The sequence below is a fragment of the Hylobates moloch genome, unplaced genomic scaffold, assembly GCF_009828535.3.
Source record: "Hylobates moloch isolate HMO894 unplaced genomic scaffold, HMol_V3 SCAFFOLD_21, whole genome shotgun sequence".
Taxonomy (NCBI): domain Eukaryota; kingdom Metazoa; phylum Chordata; class Mammalia; order Primates; family Hylobatidae; genus Hylobates; species Hylobates moloch.
In genome coordinates, this window is record NW_026652296.1 from 32,665,993 (window position 1) to 32,690,150 (window position 24,158).

A 24,158-nucleotide genomic window follows, 5' to 3' on the forward strand; every position below is an offset into this window, starting at 1 on the left:
AAGGTGACTTGACTGACCTTGCTGAGAAACAGCTAAAGGAAAATCTCTTACAGCAATTGAGGAATTGTCTCAGTTACTCACTTCTGAACAGTTAGAACATTAAGAGTTTTAGTTTTATTATATTATAGATGTGTTTTTGTGTCATATGGTAGAAATGTAAATAGTAAATGTAAAATAGAAAGTTAAAATGACTAAAAACCAGTCAGAGTAAATCTACCAAGCTATACGCAAAAGGTTATATTTAAATAAGTTTAGTGTTACAGTATTGGTATTTGGTAGGTTTTCTTATAAGGTTCACTTATCCATTTTGCTGTAATTAACAATCGGATAACGTATTAGCCAGCCAAAAATTATGTATGCTGTCAGGATAAATCAAGTCAAAATGTTTTTCAATGTCACTACAGAAATTGTTTTTGGTACAACTATATGACTATCAAAGGTTATGTACAATGCACAACTCTACCCAGATACTCATCTTTGCCCTGTTCTCAATAAAGGAAACAAGACTCTTCAGTACTGTTTTTCAAACTGTAGGTCAAGATCTGTTAGTGAGTTGTAAAATCAATTTAGTCACCATTGGCAATAAAACAATAGAAAGGCAAGTATCAACATGCATCAAACCAAAAGGATTGTACTGTGAAACGCCTGCTTCATGGATCTATATGCATACATGCACACGTAGGAAAATGGATTTCTTACTAAGAGATACCGTTAAAAGAGTCTGAAAACACAGCCTTAGTGGAATAGCTGTCTCTAATCTTGGGGCTGAGGCATGCACGCATGAAGACTTGAGGGATATTCTCAAATAGTCCAGTGGCTTGTGGAGGGAGAAGTTGATGGTGTAATGACAATTTGTGGGATAAAGTGATATAAAGGCTTAAGAAATGAGTTAACAGATTCAAAACACTAAGTAAATAAACATTCCCACCTCTTCCCCACCCAGACTTACCAAACATAGCTCAGATCTCTGGGCTCAGACCTTCCCAGCCAGGTCCCAGCCTCCTTTTCCAGCTTTGTCTCTCATTTGCCCTAGCCTTTCCTCCACCCAACACTCCATGCTCCCCTCAGGGAACCACAGGCCTTATTCTCCACTCTAGATCTCTGCACCTGTCCTCTCTCTAGCCTGGAAGGCCTCTCCTATTATCCACTGGTCCCTTTCATACACTCCAGCATCTGGCTGTGCACTTGCTAGCTCATGATTGATTGGTCTGTCAGATTAATACCACTGCACTGGCCGGGCGCAGTGGCTCAAGCCTGTAATCCCAGCACTTTGGGAGGCCAAGGCGGGTGGATCACGAGGTCAGGAGATCAAGACCATCCTGGCTAACACGGTGAAACCCCATCTCTACTAAAAATACAAAAATATTAGCCAGGCGTGGTGGCGGATGCCTGTGGTCCCAGCTACTCGGAGGCTGAGGCAGGAGAATGGCGTGAACCCGGGAGGCGGAGCTTTCAGTGAGCTGAGATTGCTCCACTGCACTCCAGCCTGGGCGACGGAGCGAGACTCCGTCTCAAAGAAAAAAAAAATACCACTGCACTAACCCCTACTTGTGGCTGGGGCCATGTTTTGCTCACTGTACTTCCCTAGGGTGTTCAAAATCATGCCTTGTACTCAGTAAGCTCCCCATAAATTACTTTATTTTTTTACAACATATTTCAGATGTGTTTAAATGCTTTTCTGTTACAAAGATTCAATACAGGCTGGGTACAGTGGTACACAGCTATAATCTCAGTACTTTGGGAGGCCGAGGTAGGAGGATCACTACTAGCCCAGGAGTTCAAGACCACCATGAGCAACATAGTGAGATCCTGTCTCTACCAGAAAAAGAAAAAAATATATATGTATATATATTAGCTGGGCATGGTGGAGTGCTCCTGTAGTCCTAGCTACTAGAGAGGCTGAGGTGGGAGGATTGCTTGAGCCCAGGAGTTTGAGGCAGCAGTGAGCCATGATCACACCACTGTACTCCAGCCTGGGCAAGAGTGAGACTCTGTCTCAAAAAACAAAAATCCAACATGCATCCAGTATCAGTATCACTGTGGTAACCTGGGGGAATCACTGAACTGCCACCATATTACCGGTGGCTTCACATAACCCAGCTATTTTAGCCCCTTTTCTCGAGGTTTAGCATGAGCCAAGGATACACACGGCCATCTAAGGCTCTTTATGTTTTGTTATAGAGAAGTTTAAACATGTATGAAAATAGATGGCTGGGTGCAGTGGCTCACGCCTGTAATCCCAGCACTTTGGGAGGCCAAGATAGGTGGATTGCTTGAGCTCATGAGTTCGAGACCAGCCTAGGCAACATGGCAAAACCCCATCTCTACAAAAAATTAAAAAATTAGCCGGGCATGGTGGTGCACACCTGTAAGTCCCAGCTACTCAGGAGGCTGAGGTGAGAGGATGGCTTGAGCCCGGGAGGCAAAGGTGCAGTGAACTGACATCGTGCCACTGTACTCCAGCCTGGGCAACAGAGCTAGATCTTATCCTAAAAACAAAAACAAGGCCAGGCGTGGTGGCTCATGCCTGTAATCCCAGCAGTTTGGGAGGCCAAGGTGGGTGGATCACGAGGTCAGGAGATTGAGACCATCCTGGCTAACACAGTGAAACCCCGTCTCTACTAAAAATACAAAAAATTAGCCAAGCGCCTGTAGTCCCAGCTACACGGGAGACTGAGGCAGGAGAATGGCATGAACTCGGGAGGCGGAGCTTGCAGTGAGCCGAGATCGCGCCACTGCACTCCAGCCTGGGCGACAGAGCAAGACTCTGTCTCAAAAAAACAAAGAAAAACAAAACCAGAAACAAAAAAGAAAGAAGAAAGAAAATGAGTACAACCTCCAAGTACCCATTCCCAGCTTTTCAGTAATTTTCAGCTCATGGTTAATCTTGTAAATAACTATTTTTTGAAAAACTGTGTAATATAACTCCAATGTAGAACTTGTCAATAACAAGCCTTGAAGATGCACAAGAAAGAGAAGTTACCGGACTCTAGGGCACAAGTGGTATCAAAATAGACCTGTGTTGGGCTGGGCTGTGAAGATAAGGCACCCAGGACAAGCACTGCTTGAGAGTTACAAAAATCAAAATGTATCTGATTGGTTGGAGCCAAGAGTCAAGGGTTCCAAAATCTAACTATGAAAAAGGGACCACCAAGCTGGGCACGGTGGCTCATGCCTGTAGTCCCAGCACTTTGGGAGGCCAACATGGTGAAACCCCGTCTCTTACTAAAAATACAAAAATTAACCGGGCGTGGTGGCATGCGCCTGTAGTCCCAGCTACTCGGGAGGCTGAAGCAGAATTGCTTGAACCCTGGAGGCGGAGGTTGCAGTGAGCTGAGATCGTGCCACTGCGCTCCAGCTAGGGTGACAGAGTGAGACTCTGTCTCAAAAAAAATAACAATACTAATAAAAAAAGAAAAGAAAAAGGGACTACCCAACAAGTAAAAGAGGTAGAATTCCAATGAAGTTGGCTGGGCGTGGTGGCTCATGGCTGTAATCCCAGCACTTTAGGAGGCCGAGGCGGGTGGATCTTGAGGTCAGGAGTTCAAGACAAGCCTGGCCAACATAGTGAACCCCCATCTCTACTAAAAATACAAAAAATTAGCAGGGGCATGGTGGCAGGCACATGTAATCCCAGCTACTTGGGAGGCTGAGGCAGGAGAATCGCCTGAACCCAGGAGGCGGAGGTTGCAGTGAGCCAAGATCACGCCATTGCACTCCAGCCTGGGTGACAGAGCGAGACTCCGTCTCAAAAAAATAAAAATAAAATAAATAAATAAAAATTAAAAAGAATTACAATGAAGTCTTGAGTCCTTGGTTCTGAATCATTATCCATCAGTCATATCTATGTCCTCAGCTAACACAGTAACCCTGGTGCTCCAGAGTAAGTGAAAACTACCCTCAGACAAAAATAAAAATTAAAGGCCAGGTGTAGGGGCTCACACTTATAATCCCAGCACTTTGGGAGGCCAAGGCGGGCGGATCACCTGAGGTCAGGAGTTTGAGACCAGCCTGGCAACCATGGCAAAACCTGGCAACCATTCTCTACTAAAAATACAAAAAATTAGCCAGGCGTGATGGCGGGCACCAGTAATTCCAGCTATTTAGGAGGCTGAGGCAGGAGAATCACTTGAACCCGGGAAGTGGAGGTTTCAGTGAGCTGAGATGGCGCCACTGCACTCCTGCCTGGGCGACAGAGCAAGACTCCCTCTCTAAATAAATAAATAAATAAAATTTAATTAGAGCTAGCAAGGCTGGGCACAGTGGCTCATGCCTGTAATCCAGCACTTTGGGAGGCTGAGGCAGGGGGATCACTTGAAGTCAGGAGTTTGAGACCAGCCCGCCCAATATGGTGAAACCCTGTCTCTGGTAAAAATACAAAAATTAGCCAGGTGTGGTGGCGCATGCCTCTAATCCCAGCTACTCGGAGGATGAGGCAGGAGAATCATTTGAACGTGGGAGGTGGAGGTTGCAGTGAGCCAAGATTGCGCCGGTGCACTTCTGCCTAGGTGACAGAGTGAGACTCCAACTCAAGAAAAAAAAAAGTAGAGCTAGTGAAGTGTTTATAATCAGTTTTAGTGTCACATGTACAGATCAGTAATGTAATCATTATAATACTATGTCTGGTCTACGGCCGGGCGCGGTGGCTCACGCCTGTAATCCCAGCACTTTGGGAGGCTGAGGCAGGCAGATCGCCTGAGGCCAGGAGTTCGAGACCAGCCTGGCCAACAAAGTGAAACCCCGTCTCTACTAAAAATACAAAAATTAGCTGGGAGTGGTGGCGCGCTCCTGTAATCCCAGCTACTCGGGAGGCTGAGGCAGGAGAATCGCTTGAACCTGGGTGGCAGAGGTTGCAGTGAGCCGAGATCACTACAACCTGGGCGAAAGAGTGAGACCCTGCCTCAAAAAAAAAAAAAAAAAGCATTAAATTTCATTTTATTTTCATATTTCTCTTTTTTCATTTTTTAGTTGTGATAGTTTATATTTAGAAAAATGTTTACTTTTAATAAACTATTCATTTAATAAATGTATTAACTGAGCACTAAATAATGCTCAAAGGATCATAGGTTTTTTTCCTCCACACTAAGCCCATGGGTCATGAAGAATATCTGGGTGCTTCCAGGATATGAGGAAGGAATGTGCCTTTTCCCACTCCTGGCCTTTGGGTACTGTCCTGAGCATGGGATGCTGGGGCAGGGGCTGCCTTGGCCATCTTGCCATCTGCATGGCAGTGGCAGAGGATGGCTGAAGGAAAGGACTAGAGAGCTCTGGAGCTGCCGCCTTGCTCGGTGAGAAGCCCCTTCCAATGGAGATTTGAGTTACTTGCAACTTGTTGGCCTGCCTCTCCACCCCACCCCCATCTGTTCCCTAGTCTCACATTGGAAGTGGAATCTCCTACTGATGCTCCCTGACTGCGCCCTCACAGATTCTGATTTAACTGGTCCTGGGTGCAACAGGGCTGGCATGAGACTACTAAAAACTCCCCAGGTGAATCCAATGAGCAACCAGGCTAAGGACCAGTGATCTAACTGTAAGTCATCTCTTCTTTTCCCTTTGTAATTCTGTTTCCACCTCATACTGTGGTTGGCTACATCTGTTTCTTCCCTCTCCTACTAGAATGTAGGCTCCAGATGGCCTTCCAAACAATGCATGTGGCCCTTCATGCTCCAGGTGATGACAAATACCCGTTGCTGATGGAAGTAGCAGAGTCATACCTTTCTTGGAATTTAGGTTCTACAGTCAACACTTATGGCACCCAATGAGTCAAAAACACCCTTAGCAACTCCTAAAGAAGGCTCTGCCCTGGAACCTGATGTACTGTTTCCCCATCACCATCCAGGGAGAGTTTCCTCCTGGGCCGGAACAGAAAGCTGCCTCCTCCACCAGGCACCAGAGGAAGTAGGGGGCTTATGTTTAGGGACCACTTTGCATAAATACACATTTAAACATATGCCTCGCCCTCAGCACAGCAGGATGCTCACGCCATGAACAGCCAACAGGAACCAGAGTGACTGACCCTCCAGGAGGTACACACCTCCCTCCCATCCACCCACTCCTGAGCATATGGTTCTCACATCCACCAGTGGGTGGAATCACCCACACCATTTAAACTTTTTGTCAAGGATGTAGAGCTGAATTCATGTGATTTCCCATATGAGCAATGTCCCTCCGCTGCACAATTATAGCCAGCTCAAGCAGGTCCTCTCCTTCCTTCTACCTGCCCTGCAAATGGTTCTCTCCTTCACTGACCCTCCGCCCTCCCTCTTAAAGGCTGATGCTCCCTAGGACTCTATCCTTGATGCTTCTTATTAATTCTTCTCCCCACTGGCTCTCAGCCCTACTTAGGGCTCCTGATCTGTTAAAAAACAGACCTCCCCTCCCCAGTTAACAGAGATGTGGCCCAAGAGGTTCCCCACTTCTAATCTGAGTGGGGGCAAAGGAAGAGAAAGACCTTATCTAGGTCTTGGGGGCAGGGCTTGCAGGGCACAAAGGAACAGAGTAAATGTGCAACAGGCTATTTTCTTGAATGAATGGATTCATAAAAAGAATAGGACTTCACCAGCTTCCAAGGGACCCTCCCCACCTCTCAGATATATTCTGAAGCCTAAATTTCACCTGCTCATCTAGGATCCTAGGCCAGGCCTTCTGCCAGACTAAGCCACACCAAGCTCAGCAGTACTCACAGGTCTTTAATCTATAACTGCCTGGCCACACTCTGTCACTTCCCCAGGATGGTGGGGAGGGATGAAGATGTATAGCCAGGTATGCCACACCAACTCTGAGTCCAAGAGGGAAGGACTGGGGTCAGGCTGGGGCTTGGGCAGGGGTCTCCCGGCCCCAGGCGATGAGGGAGTTGCTGGCTTGGGCAAGCTCGGCGATGGACACCCGGCCCCGCTGTCGGATGAAGTTGGCCACGGCGGCCAGTTCCTCCGGGGTTATGTAGATGAACTTGCCCCGGTCGTCAATCACACCTGTGGGGACATGCAGGTTGTGGGGCTGAAGCCTCCTGGGCGTTCCCCACCTGGCCTGAGAATGCCTACCTACTCCTTCATAGCTGGCTCAGGGCCCTTCAGGCCTCCTGCCTGCCTGGCCTTTCCTGGCTGCATCCAGTCCTGCTAGGAGAGTCGAATCAGGCTGCCCTGCCTGTCCTCTCCCACTGCCCCCATCTCCAGGCCCTGGCATGTCCTCCTTATAACTGCATCCAGCTACTCAGTGCCCCTTGTTACACACCCCTCCCCCCATCTTGGGTGGTCATCCTGCCTCTGCAGCACATCCCTGCAGCCCCTGTGGCTATCTCCAAGGCCAGGACTGCAGTGATTGGCTCTCATCCTCTCACCTGTTATAGTCCCCTCAGCCAGCAGGTCCTGGATGCGATTTATGGTGTCCTATGAGGAGAACAATTCTCAGAATAGAGATAGGCACCAATGTCCCCAGCAAAAGCACTGAAACCTCCCTCCCACTACAGCCAAATCTCTTTCTTTCCCTCTCATGCCAGCCCCAAAATGTGACTCTCTGCTTTGCCTTTGGAAGGGCCCTGGGCAGAAGGGGCTCTGGTCCTGGGCCCTGCAAGACCCCCGAAAGAGTATCTCTTCCTGTTAGAAGCAGGGCAGTGGTGATGTTTGCAACATAGGCTGGTGCAGTCTGTGCATGAGGGTTGTCAAGGTAACTGATTTGGGCTGCTTTGGTCACAGGGGCTGGCAGAGTGATGGGGTTTGGATTTTTTTTTTCTTTTCTGCCTGTTCATCCATTAAAAACGCAGGATTCCTAGGGTGCCAGGAGACTTCTGTGCACTACTCACTCTTGGTTGGGGCCAAGGTAGATGGTGCATCAAGGCTCTGTCTTTAGGGCAGGTCCTCTCTGCTAGCCATACAGACCCCTGGCCACACTGCACACAGCAGGCTACGTTCCAGGGCTTACCTGAGTGCGTAGGCCCACCTGGGAAGCCAGGTCTTCCAAGAGCACAACCTTGGACTGCTACAAAAAGAAGGAGGAAAAGAGAGTGAGGCTGGGCTTGGGCAAATCCCTCTAAGCATGGGCACCCTCCAGGTTTGCATTCTGATCTGATCTGTTCTCGGTGGCTGGAAAAACACTACACACTCCTGAGGGACAGCCTTGCTCCCCTGACACATACACACACACACACTCACAACCACCCAATGACAGAGACCCGCACAATCATAAACCCTCTCATTCCCCTTCTTGCGAGGAAGGAATCTACCCAAAACAACCACCTGCCTCAGGGGCCCTGTCCTGGACTCGGAGACATGCATGAGTGGAAATCAGAGCACAGCTGCCGCCATCCTCTGCATCCAGCCATCTCTTTTTAACATCACGGACAAGTTGAAGGGGACGCACCATAGGGAGGAAGGAGGCGGTGAGAGTCACCAAAAGCTATTTTAAATAACTGTCACCAGGACTTATGTTTGCTGAGGACCTACTAGAACGAGGCCCTGAAAAGGTATGAGGGACACATGCTGAACAAGCCATAGCTCCCGCCCTGGAGCTCGCAGTCCGGCTGGTGAGACAGGTGAGTACATGGACAAGAGGAAGAGCAGATAAAGGCCCGAGCAAGCCAAGGTCTCTCAGTAGAGGCCATGGGGGCCCACTCCTGCCTTGCCTTTGCTTGCCGCCCCACTGGCCTGGTCCCCCACAACCTGACACACCCACACTTTTTATCCATCCTCTTCATACCATCTGAGGCACTGAGCCCACCCTTGAAATAACTGTCACTAACACCACTGAGTGCTTTCCAGCACAGCCATGTGCCGTGCTCCAAGTGCTTCCTCATACCCTCAGTAGAAACCTGAGTTCCCAAGGGCGCAGCGAAGGGTCCACCACTGTGTCCACACAGGCACCTGCCCCCACTACCACAACACACAGCACAGGACTTGAGAAAAGGCAGTTCTTTTGCATTTCTGTGAATCCTCCACCGCAGATGAGCTGGGGGAGGACTGACATGGTGACACCTCCCTGACTGCAGATAGCATGTGACTTGTTTGAAATGCCAAAGCCGTATGTGCAAGCAGGAAGGCAAGCGAGAGGCAGCTGGGTCAGGATGGGCAAGGACAAAGTGACGTGGTCAGCTGGCCTCTACCTACAAAACAGGGATAAGGCAGTGGGCTCTCAGTGACAGTGTGGTGCAAGAACATGAAGTCACCCCAGGTGCTCCCTGATGACCTGGCCTGACGTGCTGCTGGGGCCAAAACACGTTTGATAAAACAAGCTAGGTGTGGTGGCACGCACCTGCAGTCTCAGCTACTCGGGAGGCGGAGGCAGGAAGATCGCCTGCCATGGTCAGACAGGAGAATGGAACAAGATCGAGTGAACCCTACACCTCTCATAAATGATGCTGGGTGCAGGCATGTTCCTCCAGTTCTGAAATCTTAAGGCAAAAAGGCCTATCCATCCCCTTGGAGCAAGGAGGAAAGCAGACAGACTGAATTTCAGAAGTCCTCCTTTTCCTTGCAAGACAGCAGCTCTAGAAGAATTAGCCAGCACAGGCTGGAAAAATTTTTTTCTTTCTTTTTTTTTTTTTTTTTTTTTGAGACAGAGTCTCACTCTGTTGCCCAGGCTGGAGTGCAGTGGCACCATCTTGCCTCACTGCAACCTCCACCTCCTGGGTTCAAGTGATTCTCCTGCCTCAGCCTCCTGAGTAGCTGGGACTACAGGTGTGCACCACCATGCCTGGCTAATTTTTGTATTTTTAGCAGAGATGGGGTTTCAGCATGTTGCCCAGGCTAATCTCAAACTCCTGACCTCAAGTGATCCGCCCACCTCGGCCTCTCAAACTGCTGGGATTGCAGGCGTGAGCCACCGTGCCCAGACAAGCTGGAAAAACTTCTAAGCTCCAAAAGAGTTTGGAGAACTCCCAGAGAATAGTACCTCCAGGGAGCCACCAAAAGTGAGGGCTAGAACTGGGGGCCTTTCTTCTGGTTTCTGCGAAGTAAGGGGGGATGCTGAAGCTGACCCCCTCCTCTAATTCCACCTGGGGAGGCTTCCTGGGGAGGGACTTCAGGACCATCTTACTGCCTACTGGGTAGGTGGGGACAAGTTCCAAACAGCAGCAGGCAAGTGTGAGAGATATCCTGCCCGGCCGCAGCCCCTAATCAAGTGTGCCAGGGTAGAGAAAGGGCTCCATGAGAGGGGAGTGCACACAGCCTGAGCAGACAGGACGCTCTCAAAGCTGCCAGCATTTCCCCCACTTAGGAACCCCAGACTCAAGGCTGTGAGCCCAGCCCCTCGCTGCTGGCAGGCGTCTAAACCCTGCTCTCTTTCAGGAGAGGTGGCGGGAGGATTATGCAAGCCCTGGGTCCTTGGCAGCCCCTAGTAGCACCCCCACCACCACCCCCGCTCCCTCTGCACTCCTTCCCTCAGCCGCCTCTGCACCTCTGAGTTGCACTTGAAAACCTCTCCCCTCATGGCATCCTTCGTGGGAGAGAAGTTGCTTAGCAGCAAAGCAAAGTAGGATGTGCTTATGCAACCTGGAGCAGCATCGAGGTGGCCTGCGCAGTGGCTGCAGACAGAAGGGGACACACTGCCGCCCCACCCTAAACTCCAAAGGAAACACCATCCTGTTTCCCCTGAAAGACCCAAGTTCCCAGTCAGGAGCACATGGCAGAGGATGCTTGTTTCAACTCAGTGGAGCCTCAGTGTGACAGAACTGACAGAAAACACATATGAAGAGACTTGAAAACACACTGACTCACTGAGCGTGGGGTCTGAAGAGCAGGGAAACTGTCAAACTGAGTGTGAGGAAGTGATCAAAGGCTTGCACCTCCCACACAGACCCAGGTCCTTCTCCACCTTCGGGGTCAGAGGGAGAGAAACTCTCCTGGCCAGGACCCTGCGGCTCTGCCCCTCTGGGCCCCCCTGCCCACTCCTGCATGAGCCTGAATGCACTGCCTGCAGCCCCCACTGGAGGCATCCAACCTGCACACGGCCGGCAGGGAGCTGACACTCAGGCTCTGTTCAGTGGCTTCTTACCTTGATGTAGTTGATGAACTCTGTCAGGAAGCTCTGGGACTAGAGAAGCAGAGAAATCAGGGTGAGCACCCCCTAGCAAGGCCACAGGGTTCTGTACCCATCCACCCAAGTACCACCTACTCACTTGAGGGCCACCTGCCTGCTGCCTGCCTTGGGCCCGCTCAAACACCTGCACATACTGCTTGCCTACACAAGCAGCAGAGCCTTCCAGGGTGAGAGTTTCGGAGGCACCAGCCTCTGCTGAGGACAAGGCCTCTGGCCGCTAAAGCCTGCTGGTACTGATGCCCACCCACCTCTCACTGCCCGGCCAGGGGCATCTGGGATGGGGTGGCTAGCCTTGGGTCTGGCACAGGCTGCACTGATGGGTGCAGAGAGGGGCTTCCCAGGGGCAGCAGGCCCACCTGTTCCTCAGTCATGGTCTCTCCCATGCCTTCCTCCTCCACCACAAAGGCCTCCTTCAGTTTTAGGTACTCCTCATGCTCCCGCTGGGCCTGCTCCTCGCGGGCCTTCCTCTCTTCCTCCTCCTGTGGACACAGGAGGCAAAAGTCAGGTATTGGGGGCAGGTGCCCACCCCATCCCTGTTCTGGTTGCTGCTACCCCTGCAGGACACCAGAGCATATAGCCCAGCCTTTTCTCAGAGACAGAGCTCCTTCAAGACCCCCACTTCTCCATCCCCCAAGCTGAACAATGGGCCGAGGCCCCTCTTGTCATCAGTCTCATCATCACCTGGACAAATGCTGCTCAGCCCCTTCTCCCGCCCTCTGTGCTCAGGGGATCTTAGCAAAAATCTGTTGAAAACTCTGCCATGCCGGGCGCGGTGGCTCACGCTTGTAATCCCAGCACTTTGGGAGGCCGAGGCGGGCGGATCACGAGGTCAGGAGATCGAGACCACGGTGAAACCCCGTCTCTACTAAAAATACAAAAAAATTAGCTGGGCGTGGTGGCGGGCGCCTGTAGTCCCAGCTACTCGGAGAGGCTGAGGCAGGAGAATGGCGTGAACCCAGGAGGTGGAGCTTGCAGTGAGCCGAGATTGCGCCACTGCACTCCAGACTGGGCGACAGAGCAAGACTCCGTCTAAAAAAAAAAAAAAGAAAACTCTGCCATGACCCCACTCTATAATACCCTCCAATCATCTGCCCCATCCTCTCCTTGTGTAACTCACCAAGCATACCCCATCATGTCCAAACCTCATGAGCAAATGTGAATCCTGCATTTCCTCACCACCCACTCACCCAGTCAGCCCACTCCAGTCTGGCTTCTGTGTTCCCAGTTCTATGAAACAACTCCTGCCACAGTCTCACCCATGCCCTCCACTCACCAAACTCAAGGTACAACCTTCAGGTCTCATATGCCTGTCCTCTCAGTGATCCTTCTTTCCTCCCTTGGCTTCCAGATCCCACCCTCTCCTGGATTTCCTCCTGCTCCTTGGGCCATTCTTCCCGCCTCCTTCATCATTCAGCCCTGCCTCTTCCCTCTCCTCCACATTCTCTGGGCCACCTCGCCCATGCCCAAAGCATCAACCCCTTCCTTGCCAGTAACTACCACACTTGTATCCCCACCCAAATCTCTTCTCCCAAACACACAACGGTCCATGTGACACACCTACTGGGCCATCTCACAGGCAGCAGACAGACCCTGGGACCTACTCTTCTACATTTAGACCTCCTCCTGGGCCCCTGGCTCTGTGAATTAACACAGCCAACTGGTCAGAAATGAGGTCCTATTGACCTCTTCTTTCTCTAACTTCCAGAAAACTTCCCGGTCTGTCTATGTTGCTCCATCACCACTACTGCCTGGTAAAACAGCCTCCCTCAACCCAACACATTTTCCAGAGCACTCAGAAAAATCTTAAAACGGAAAGCTAGCCAGGCGAGGTGGCTCACACCTGTAATCCCAGCACTTTGGGAGGCCGAGGTGGGCCGATCATGAGGTCAGGAGATCGAGACCATCTTAGCTAACACGGTGAAACCCCGTCTCCACCAAAAAGTACAAAAAAAAAAAAAATTAGCTGGGCGTGGTGGTGGGCGCCTGTAGTCCCAGCTACTCGGGAGGCTGAGGCAGGAGAATGGCATGAACCTGGGAGGCAGAGCTTGCAGTGAGCCGAGATCGTGCCACTGCACTCCAGCCTGGGGGACAGAGTGAGACTCCATCTCAAACAAACAAACAAACAAACAAACAAAAAAACAAAAACCAGAAAGCTAACGCTGGGGCAAGTAATCTACAAGATGAGTCTGGGGCATCTTGCAGTGCCAGAAACTAACCAGAAAGCTAATGCTGGGGCAAATAATATACAAGATGAGTCTGGGGCATCTTGCAGTGCCAGAAACTAAGTGCTCAAAAAACAAAACAAGTGTGTGTTAAAGGTACACAGGAGCCAACTGAAAGGGCTCCCAGTGGTCAAAGCTGGAACAATCTCAACAACGTAATAAATAACATGTTACTGGATTACAAAACAAAGTACAAAATAAATACTCATGAGTCTATACAAATATAAAAAAATGGCTGGTAGGGCACGGTGGCTCATGCTGGTAATCCCAGCACTTTGGGAGGCTGAGGCAGGAGGATCACCTGAGGAGTTCGAGACCATCCTGGCCAACATGGTGAAACCTCGTCTCTACTAAAAATACAAAAATTAGCTGGATGTGGTGGCAGGTGCCTGTAATCCCAGCTACTCGGGAGGCTGAGGCTGGAGAATCTCCTGAACCTGGGAAGCAGAGGTTGCAGTGAGCCCAGATTGCACCATTGAACTCCAGCCTGGGTGACAGAGTGAGACTCCATCTCAGAAAAAAAAAAAAAAAAAAAAAAAAGACTGCATGAATATTTAATGAACAGGGAAGGAGAGACATATCTCCTATAAGAGATTTCCAAATAATTTATGTAAGAACTCTAACTCCCCAACCCTTAAGTGTGGGCTGTGCACAGTGACTTCTTTCCAAAGAAATACGGGAAGAGGGGAAAAAAACAGTCACATTACGGTGGAGAAAGCTGGCAAACAAAACCACAGCCAGGAGACCAAGGTTAACAACACCAGGGATAAGTGAAGCGGATAACTTGCATACTTGGTGTGTTGCATTGAAGATGGAACTTCACTTATTGTCTTCTCAGTCAGATCCATAACCCCAGTCTAACCATGAGAAAAACATCAACCAAACTCAAATTAAGGGACCTTCTACAAACTACTTGCCTAGGACTCCTCAAAATTAAGGCTGGGCACAGTGGCTCACACATGTAATCCCAGCACTTTGGGAGGCTGAGGTGGGTGGATCACCTGAGGTCAAGAGTTCAAGACCGGCCTGGCCAATATGGTGAAACCCCGCCTCTACCAAAAATACAAAAATTAGCAGGTGTGGTGCTGCACGTCTGTCATCCTAGCTACTTGGGAGGCTGAAGCAGGAGAATCATTTGAAATCTGAAGGTGGAGGTTGCAGTGAGCCGAGATCACGCCACTGCACTCCAGCATGGGCGACAGAGCAAAACTGTATCTCAAAAAAAAGGTTAAGATCATCAAAAGCAAGGAGTCTTAGCTGGGCATAGTGGTGCAAACCTGTAGCCCCAGCTACTAGGGAGGCTGAAGCAGGAGGATTGCTTGAGCCCAGGAGTTTGAAGCTGCAGTGAGCACTCCAGCCTGGGTAAGAGTGAGACTCCATCTCTCTTAAAAAAAAAAAAAAAAAAGGCTGGGCACAGTGGCTCATGCCTGTAATCCCAGCACTTTGGGAAGCCAAGGCAGGACGATCACAAGGTCAAGAGATTGAGACCATACCAGCCAACATGGTGAAACCCTCTCTCTACTAAAAATATAAAAATTAGCTGAGCGTGGTGGTGTACACCTGTACTCCCACCTACTCGGGAGGCTGAGGCAGGAGTCACTTGAACCCAAGAGGCAGAGGTTGCAGTGAGCCAAGATTGTGCCACTGCACTCCAGCCTGGAGACAGAGAGGGACTCTGTCTCAAAAAAAAAAAAAAAAAAAAAAAAAAGCCTGGTGCAGTGGCTCGCGCCTGTAATCCCAGCGCTTCAGGAGGCTGAGGTGGGCGGATCACCTGAGGTTGGGAGTTCGAGACCAGCCTGACCAATACGGAGAAACCCCGTCTCTACTAAAAATATAAAATTAGCCGGGCGTGGAGGCACGTGCCTGTAATCCTAGCTACTTGGGAGGCTGAGGCAGCAGAATTGCTTGAACCCAGGAGGCGGAGGTTGTGGTGAGCCAAGATCATGCCATTGCACTCCAGCCTAGGCAACAAGAGTGAAACTCCGTTTCAAAAAAAAAAAAAAAAAGGAAATTCTGATAAACTGTCATGACACAGAAGAGCCTAAGGAGACATGACAACTAAATGTAACATGGCATCCTAGATGGGACCCTGGAAAAGAAAAAGGATATTGGGAAAAAACAAATAAAATATGAATAATGGGGTCAGGTGTGGTGGCTCACACCTATAATCTCAGCACTTTGGGAGGCCAAGGGAAGAGAATTGCTTGAGTCTAGGAGCTCAAAAGCAGCCTGGGAAACACGGTGAAACCCAATCTCTACAAAAAAAAATAAAAAAAATTAGCCAGGCATGGTGGTGCACACCTATAGTCCCAGCTACTCACGGGGAGGGGGAACTGAAGTGGGAGGATTGCTTGAGCCTGGGAGGCAGAGGTTGCAGTGAGCCAAGATCGTGCCGTTGCACTCCAGCCTGGGCAACAGAGCAAGACCCTGTCTTAATCAATCAATAAAGAAAAATCTGAATAATGTTAGAGTTTAGTTAATAAAAATGTGTCAATATCAGTTGTGAGAAATGTATTAAAGTGAGGTAGGATGTTAAGGATAAGGGAAACTGGTTACAGGGGAGAAGAGCCAGGATATTTAAGGTACATTAAGTGGGACTAATATTCAGAAAAGAAAAAACCCTCTCTGCTAATGCCTCCCCCATGCTGTATTCTGTCTTATCAGCCACAGCACCCACATCCAGGCTTCCTGCCATCCAGGATCCTGGGACAACAGGCCAGTCAGAGGTCACAGGTCTTCCCAGCTAGGGCAGCCCTGGCTCTAACCTTATGTACCCCACATCTTTATGCTGTTCTCTTGTTTGGAAACCTGGTTCTCAGAACAAAGAAAGCATCTGGCAAACAAATGTTCATTAGTCATCTTTACTGCAGTGGACCCCATTCCTTGAGCACCTTCTCTATGCCAGGCCCTCAATGTAACCACCATCTCTTACAATGATCTTTAACAGCCTCAAGGCCTTCAGGATCCAGACCCCCATCACCTCTCTGCCATCTTCTCCTCCTCTCCTGGCTTTCTCTGCCCAGCCGTCCTCCTCGTCTCGCGTTCCTCACATGCTCCCCGAAAGTTCAATAGTCACGTGCACAAAAATCCCCACTCCAGGCTCTGCTTTTCAGCAGTGGCTTTTCTAGGCTGTGCTGGAGCCTAGGGACCAAATAAACCAGGACCTGCCCTTGTGCCAGGTCTATGGCCCACCTTTTAGGTTGGAGGTGCCAGGGAGCTGCATAAGAAGCAAGGCTGCCTTGCCTGGTCAAGGGTCAGAGGTCAGGGTAGGGGCTGGCCTCACCTTCTGCTCCTCCTCCAGGCGAAGCCGCTCCTCCTCCTTCTTCCACTCAGCTTCGCGCTGGGACTCGAGTCGTTTCCGCTCCTCACGTTCAGCCTCCTCTGCCTGGAGAGAGGTCTTCATAGGGGCACATCCCTCACCCCCAGCTAGAGTGTGCCCACCACCCAGACAGACTAGGGAAGGCAATGCCTGGGCCAGGGTACAGACCCAGGTGGCAGGAGACAGAGCCAGGGAAGCAGCAAACACCAGCCCAGCAGGCAAGGAGCCCTGAGTCTGCCTTAGGGAAAAAGGAAGGCAGGGCCCTTTCGCATTTCTCAGAGCTGCACTCCATCCCTCCGGCTTGCCTCACGCTGGGCCTTTCGTGCTTGTTTCTCCTCCAGCTTCCGTAGTTTCTTAGCTCCAATTTTCCCTGACAGGTGAGTTTCCGCTGGCTTCTCGACGCCTTCCTCCTCCTGGGCTGGGTATGGTCAAAGAAAGACAGTTCAGGTTCTGACCAGAGAGGACTGATGATGATGGGTCTACAACCCCTCATCCCTCCCCTAATAGGGGGTTCCCCTTCCACCCACCTGCAAATGTCACTAGCCCAGCTCTGCCCTCCAGAGGCATCTGCCATGAGTGCATGTGTGTGTGGGTGTGCATGAATATGTAGGGATGGGAGAACGGTTAGGGGCCCATAGGGCAAGGGAAAAGATGAGAACTTTAGGCCGGGCACGGTGGCTCACACCTATAATCCTAGCACTTTGGGAGGCCAAAGCTGGCAGATCACAAGGTCAGGAGATTGAGACCATCCTGGCAATCATGGTGAAACCCCATCTCTAAAGTACAAAAAAAGGGCCAGGCACGGTGGCTCACGCCTTTAATCCCAGAACTTTGGGAGGCAGAGGTGGGCAGATCACGAGGTCAGGAAATCGAGATCATCCTGGCTAACACGGTGAAACCTCATCTCTACTAAAAATACAAAAAATTAGCCGGGCATGGTGGCAGGCGCCTGTAGTCCCAGCTACTCAGGAGGCTGAGGCAGGAGAATGGCGTGAACCCGGGAGGCGGAACTTGCAGTGAGCCGAGATCGCGCCACTGCACTCTATCCAGCCTGGGCAACAGAGCGAGACTGGGTTTCAAAAAAAAAAAATTAGCCAGGTGTGGTGGTGGGCACCTGTAGCCCCAGCTACTGGGGAGGCTGAAGCAGGAGAATGGCGTGAACTCGGGAGGCAGAGCTTGCAGTGAGCTGAGATCACGCCACTGCACTCCAGCCTGGGTGACAGAGCAAGACTCTGTCTCAAAAAAAAAAGATGAGAACTTTAGATATTGCATAGCCATAAAGAGGGAGGTATCAGGTTAAAATATGCAAGTGTCTCGGGGTCACAGATAGGGCTGCCTGGATATTTAAGGTACTGTGGCTGATGAGCCAGAATACAGCATAGGGGAGGCATTAGCAGAGAGGGTTGTTTTTTTTCGGGTTTTTTTGTTTGTTTGTTTTGTTTTGTTTTGTTTTTTGTTTTTTTGTTTTTTTTGAGACGGAGTCTTGCTCTGCTGCCCAGGCTGGAGTGCAGTGGCGCAAGATCGGCTCACTGCAAGCTCTGCCTCCCAGGTTCATGCCATTCTCCTGCCTCAGCCTCCTGGGTAGCTGGGACTACAGGCACCTGCCACCGCGCCCAGCTAATTTTTTTGTATTTTTTTTTTAGTAGAGACGGGGTTTCACCATGGTCTCGATCTCCTGACCTCTTGATCCACCCGCCTCAGCCTCCCAAAGTGCTGGGATTACAGGCGTGAGCCACCGCGCCCGACTCGTTTGTTTTTTTTTTGAGATGGAGTCTCGCTCTGTTGCCCAGGGTGGAGCGCAGTGGCATGATCTTGGCTCACTGCAAGTACCGCCTCCTGGGTTCACACCATTCTCCTGCCTCAGCCTTCCGAGTAGCTGGAACTACAGGCCCCCACCACCACGCCCCCCCTAATTTTTTTTTGTATTTTTAGTAGAGACGGGGTTTCACCGTGTTAGCCAGGATGGTCTCAATCTCCTGACCTCGTGATCCGCCTGCCTCGGCCTCCCAAAGTGCTGGGATTACAGGTGTGAGCCACCGCACCCGGCCCAGAGAGGGTTTTCTTTTTTGTTTTTTTTTTTTTTTTGTTTTTTTTTTTTGTTTTTTTTTTTTTGAGACAGAGTCTCATGCTGTTGCCCAGGCTGGAGTGCAGTGATGCAATCTCGGCTCACTGCAAGCTCCACCTCCTGGGTTCATGGTATTCTCCTGCTTCAGCCTCCCGAGTAGCTGGGACTACAGGCACACACCACCACGCCCGGCTAATTTTTTGTATTTTTAGTAGAGACGGGGTTTCACCGTGTTAGCCAGGATGGTCTCGATCTCCTGACCTCGTGATCCGCCCTCCTTGGCCTCTCAAAGTGCGGAATTACAGGTGTGAGCCACCGCACCCGGCCCAGAGAGGGTTTTTTACCTTTCTGAATACTGGTCTCACCTAATGTACCTTAAATATCCTGGCTAATGAACTCCAGAGTTCTCTGGCTTCTGTCTCTGGTGCCAAACCCCCAGGGAAGGGAAGTCCCATGGGGAAATTTATCCCGCCTCAAATCTGAAACCCTCCTCACTATAGTCAGGAGTTGCTGAGGATTCTGGGCTTAGTCCCTGGCCAGGATTATCCCTTTGCCTACCAAAGCCTGGCTGAAATGACAGTCCCAACACCATGACTACCTCAGGGCCAGCTGCAAGTTAAAGATCCACTGATGCCTGTGCAGCAAGGGTCTCTGAACCCAAGACTGAGCCAGAAGGTATGGCAAAGAAAGGACCTCTTTGTGAGCTAAAGGGATAATCCCCAAGGCTATAAGGCAAAAGCCTCAAATGCCCCCAGTTTCTGAGAAAGGCCCAGACGCCCCCTCCTCAGGCTCAAGCCAGCTGTCAAGTACTGGAGAAGACAATCCTGAGGGCTCTCCTGGTCTCCCGGAAGCAGGGATATGGAGTTCTCTGTGTCAACACAATGTCTCTATCTTTAAACTGTTTTCCTGGGGTTGCGGGTGACTCCACTCCAGGAACTGCAGAAACTCTTGGCCAGGCACTCTGCCTCTAGGGTGAAATCCCCAGGGAATGAGTGTGCCCGTAACAGGAAGGGTGCGAGGATAGAAGGGGTGAATTGAGGAACATTCTGAATCAAACTGAAGACCCTTGCCCTCTGCTTGGACACTGAGAGCCAAGATGGAGGAAGAGGGGGTTGACCCAGTGGAACAAATACCAGGTCCCAAGTCCCCCCCTACTCTACAATGTGTCTCCCAGATGTTCCTCCTACCCTGAGGCTTCATACCCTACTTCCCCACTTAGCTTTGGGGGCCCCTTTATCTCCCCCTCCAATCCAAACCCTCTGCCCAGCAGGCTGGGCCCCTCTCACCTAGGATGACAGCTTCCTCCTCATTCTCATCTGCTTCTGCCCAGGCCACCCGCTGGGCTCGACGCTGGGCCTGTAGGCGGCTGCCCAGGTCCCTCCGGCGCCGAGGCCTGCCTCCAGCTCTCGGCTCCTCAGGCTCCAGGGGCCCAGGCTGGGCCACCCCGCCTGCTCCTGCCAGCTCCTCATTGTGCAGTGGCTCTTGGCCGGCTGTAGGGAAGACAGAAATGACAATGCTGCCTGGAAGCCCAGCCCAGCCCAGCCCATGGCAGGAGGAGCGGCAGCCTGGAAGCCTCACCTCCTCTGCCTAGCGGGCTGCTGCCCACAGCACAAGGCCCCGACTTCTCAGTCTGACTGGCAAGGCCTTTTACACCAGGCCCACAGCTTGATCCCAGGCAGCGGCTCAGCCCTTCCCTCGGGCCTGTGTGAATACTCTTCTCTCCCCTCCCGGGTCCACCTTTCCAGCTGGCCTGTCAGGAGGCCCCTATCCTGATGTCCCTAGCTCTCATCGAGTACCCCCTGCAGGAATCCACTGATTTCTCGCCTAACACCACCTGTGGTTTTATCTGGCTCCCCAACCAGAGAGTGCACTTCCCGGCGGTGGCCGAGCCTCCCCCAGGAAGACCTGCTGGCTCTCCGCCTTCCCTCAGCGTGGCCCTCCCGACCCTGGGAGCACGCAGGTGCTCAGAGGTAGCTTGTGGGCCCAGGGAGCAGGAAGACACATACACAAACCCGCCCGCTGACCAGAAATGCGGGGAAAGAGGGAGGATGAGTGTATCTGTTCTGTGCCCTGGCCAATGACACGGCCTTCTGATCCGAAAGGGACTGGGGAGGGAGAGTAGGCCCTCTCCTTGGCGGGAAGGGAGAGAACTTCAGGAGTTTCCTGGAGCCGCCTCGCGCTTCTCCAGCTCGTGGGGGGCAGGCAGAAAATATTCAGATGCCCCCTTCCTGGCACCTGCTCTGGAGTCAGGCTGGGAGGAATGGAAAACCCCCGCGGCCTCCCTAACAGGTGCAGAGGTAAAGGGCCCAGGCGGTGACGGATGGGAGTGTGCGCCGGCCAGGGCCTGAGGCCTTTGGAGGTATGGAGTTCCCGGGGATGAAGAGAGGGATGAGGCCAGACTCTGGCTTGGAGTCGAGAGAAAGGGGTAGCAGCGCGGCCACCGATTCCAGGTAGGGCACTGCGGAGGCCCCACAGGGCACACGACTAGCTCACGGACGCGCATGCGTCCCCCCGCCCAGATGCGCACGCGCAGGAGCCGCGGCGCGACGGTCCACAAAGGCTCAGAAGGCCAGAAAACCCGGTACCACCAGCCCTGGAGCAGCGGCATCTCCTACCTGATGCCGCCCGGCCCCGGCTGCAAGTTAGGAAGAGGATAAAGCCGACTAGCAGAGCCGCCGCTACCAAGTACCACATGGGCGCCACCATGACGAGGGCCTCAGCGCAGAACAACTGCGTCCACCACCCTGAGGCCGGGATCTCCTAGGCCCCGCCCCCATTTCCCAGTCTAGACTCCGCCCACTACTCGGAGCCCCGCCCAGCGGCACATCACAGAGGGGCTTTAATGTCACACATTAAAATGAGTTTGGGGGGCGTAAAGAAACCCATAATGTTAAGAGGAAATTATTGCAGACGGTATGTCCAATAGAAAACATCCTTTTTTTTTTTTTTTTTGAGACAGAGTCTCTGTCGCCCAGGCTGGAGTGCGGTAGCGCGATCTCGGCTCACTGCAACCTCCACCTCCCGGGTTCAAGCGATTCTCCTGCCTCAGCCTCCCGAGTCGCTGGGATTACAGGCGCCAGCCACCACGCCCAGCTAATTTTTGTATTTTTAGTAGAGATGGGGGTTTCACCGTGTTGGCCAGGCTGGTCTCGAACTCCTGACCTTGTGATCCACCCACCTCGGCCTCCCAAAGTGCTGGGATTACAGGCGTGAGCCACCGCGCCCGGACTATATATGTTTTAAAATCACTAAACGATCCCAGGTAGTGTTTATGGAAACAACCGTAGAAAAAGTACGAAAAGAGGCTTGGGACTGATGCACACCAACTTCAGGATAGCGATTACCTCTAGAAGGAGGGAAGCGGGTTGGGGTTTTGCTATAGCTGTGACAATGAATTTCTTTCTTTTTTTTTTTTTGAGGGGAAGGGGAGGGGAGGGGAGGGCAGTACTGGAATTTATTAAGCTTTTTGTATACATGATAACAGAAGTAAAGATTTATTTCAGGAGCCAGGCACAGAGGCTCGTCTGTTAACCCAATACTTTGGGAAGTCTAGGTAGGGGTGAGCCTAGGAGTTCAAGACCAGCCTGGGCAACATGATGAAACCCTGTCTCTACAAAATACAAAAATTAGCCAGGTGTGGTGGCATGCACCTGTAATTCCAGGTACTTGGAAGGATGAGGTGGGAAGATCACCTGAGCCCAGGGAGGTCGAGGCTGCAGTGAGCCATGATCATGCCACTGCACTCCAGCCTGGGTGACAGAGTGAGACCCTGTCTCAGAAAATAAAAAAAAAATAAAAATAAATTCAGGACCAATGAACCATGGTGAGAAAGGGATTTGAAAAAATATGGGCCAGGTGAGGTGGCTCTCCCCTGTAATCCTAGCACTTGGGGAGGCCGAGGCGGGCGGATCACTTCAGGTCAAGTGTTCAAAACCAGCCTAGCTGAGATGATGAAATCCGGTCTCTACTAAAAATACAAACAATTAGTGGGGCGTGGTGGCACACGCCTGTAATCCCAGCTACTCGGGAGGCTGAGGCAGGAGAATCACTTGAACCCAGGGGGCGGAGGTTGCAGTGAGCCAAGATTGCGCCACTGCACACCAGCCTGAGTGACAGAGCAAGACTCTGTCTCAAAAAAAAAAAAAAAAAAAAAAGAAAAGAAAAAGAAAAAGAAAAAATATGGGCTGGGTGAGGTGGCTCACACCTGTAATCGCAGCACTTTGGGAGGCTGAGGTGGGTGGATCACCTGAGCTCAGGAGTTCGAGACTAGCCTGACAAACATAGCGAAACCCTGTCTCTACTAAAAATACAAAATTAGCTTGGCGTAGTGATGGGTGCCTGTAATCCCAGCTACTTGGGAGGCTGAGGCAGGAGAATCGCTTGAAGCCAGGAGGCAGAGGTTGCATTGAGCCGAGATCACACTATTGCACTCCAGCCTGGGCAACAGAGCGAGACTCAGTCTCAAAAAAAAAAAAAAAAAAAAATGCCAGGCACCGTGGCTCACGCCTATAATCCCAACCAACACTTTGGGAGGTCAAGGTGGGTGGATCACCTGAGGTCAGGAGTTCGAGACCAGCCTGACCAACATGGAGAAACCCCATCTCTACTAAAAATACAAAATTAGCCGGGTGCGGTGGCTCACACCCATAATCCCAGCACTTCGGGAGGCCAAGGCGGGCGGATCACGAGGTCAGGAGATCAAAACCATCCTGGCTAACATGGTGAAACCCCGTCTCTACTAAAAATACAAAAAAATTAGCTGGGCGTGGTGGTGGGCGCCTGTAGTCCCAGCTACTCGGGAGACTGAGGCAGGAGAATGGCGGGGACCGGGGAGGCGGAGCTTGCAGTGAGCCGAGATCATGCCACTGCACTCCAGCCTGGGCGACAGAGTGAGACTGTCTCAAAAAAAAAAAAAAAAAAAAAAAAAAGAAAGATACAAAAATTAACCGGGCATGGTGGTGTATGCCTGTAGTCCCAGCTACTCAGGAGGCTGAGGTGGGAGGACTGCTTGAACCCAGTATGCAGAGGTTGCAGTGAGCTGGGACCACGCCACTGTACTTCAGCCTGGGCAACAGAGCAAGACTCCGTCTCAAAAAAAGAAAAGAAAAGAAAAGAATGAAAAAGAAAGTTATCTATGGACTTGTAATTATAGATGTCAGTTGTGATCTTTTTGTTTGTTGGTTTTTTGAGACAGGGTCTCGCTCCCATCACCCAGGCTGGAGTACAGTGGCACTCTTGGCTCACTGCAGCTTCTACTTCCCAGGCTCAGGTGATCCTCCCACCTCAGTCTCCTGAATAGCTGTGACTACAGGCGTGTGCCCCTAAGCCCAGCTAATTTTTTGTATTTTTTGTAGAGACTGGATTTCACCATGTTGTCTAGGCTTGTCTTGAACTCCTGGGATCAAGTGATCCACTGTGCCCAAGCTAGTTGTGATCTTACATTACAGAACACCTACTATGTACCAGGCACTGAGATTTAAGAATGAGAGGTGAGGCTGGGTGCGGTGGTTCAAGCCTGTAATCT

General features: G+C 51.2%; 1 protein-coding gene across 1 annotated transcript; it reads right to left on the reverse strand.

The window, feature by feature from the left end:
* Window positions 1-6,669: 6,669 nt before the first annotated feature.
* On the reverse strand, window positions 6,670-21,414 carry DDRGK1 (DDRGK domain containing 1). The gene is made up of 9 exons (XM_032142443.2): window positions 21,250-21,414; window positions 19,921-20,124; window positions 16,875-16,987; window positions 16,534-16,635; window positions 11,385-11,507; window positions 10,984-11,022; window positions 7,918-7,974; window positions 7,337-7,385; window positions 6,670-6,971 (listed from the first exon to the last, which is right to left on the reverse strand). Exons 1-9 carry the CDS (start codon window positions 21,338-21,340, stop codon window positions 6,805-6,807), a joined length of 945 nt encoding a protein of 314 aa, XP_031998334.1. The 5' UTR covers window positions 21,341-21,414; the 3' UTR covers window positions 6,670-6,804.
* Window positions 21,415-24,158: the final 2,744 nt, after the last annotated feature.

Bases quoted from the DNA above. Each gene is read 5' to 3' on its own strand.
- DDRGK1 (XM_032142443.2), bottom strand. From the start codon at position 21,340: ATGGTGGCGCCCATGTGGTACTTGGTAGCGGCGGCTCTGCTAGTCGGC. The intron at 7,975-10,983 runs GTAAGAAGCCAC...TTCTTTTTGTAG, and splicing joins AGTTCATCAACTACATCAAG to CAGTCCAAGGTTGTGCTCTT. The intron at 7,386-7,917 runs GTAAGCCCTGGA...TTCTCCTCATAG, and splicing joins AGGTGGGCCTACGCACTCAG to GACACCATAAATCGCATCCA.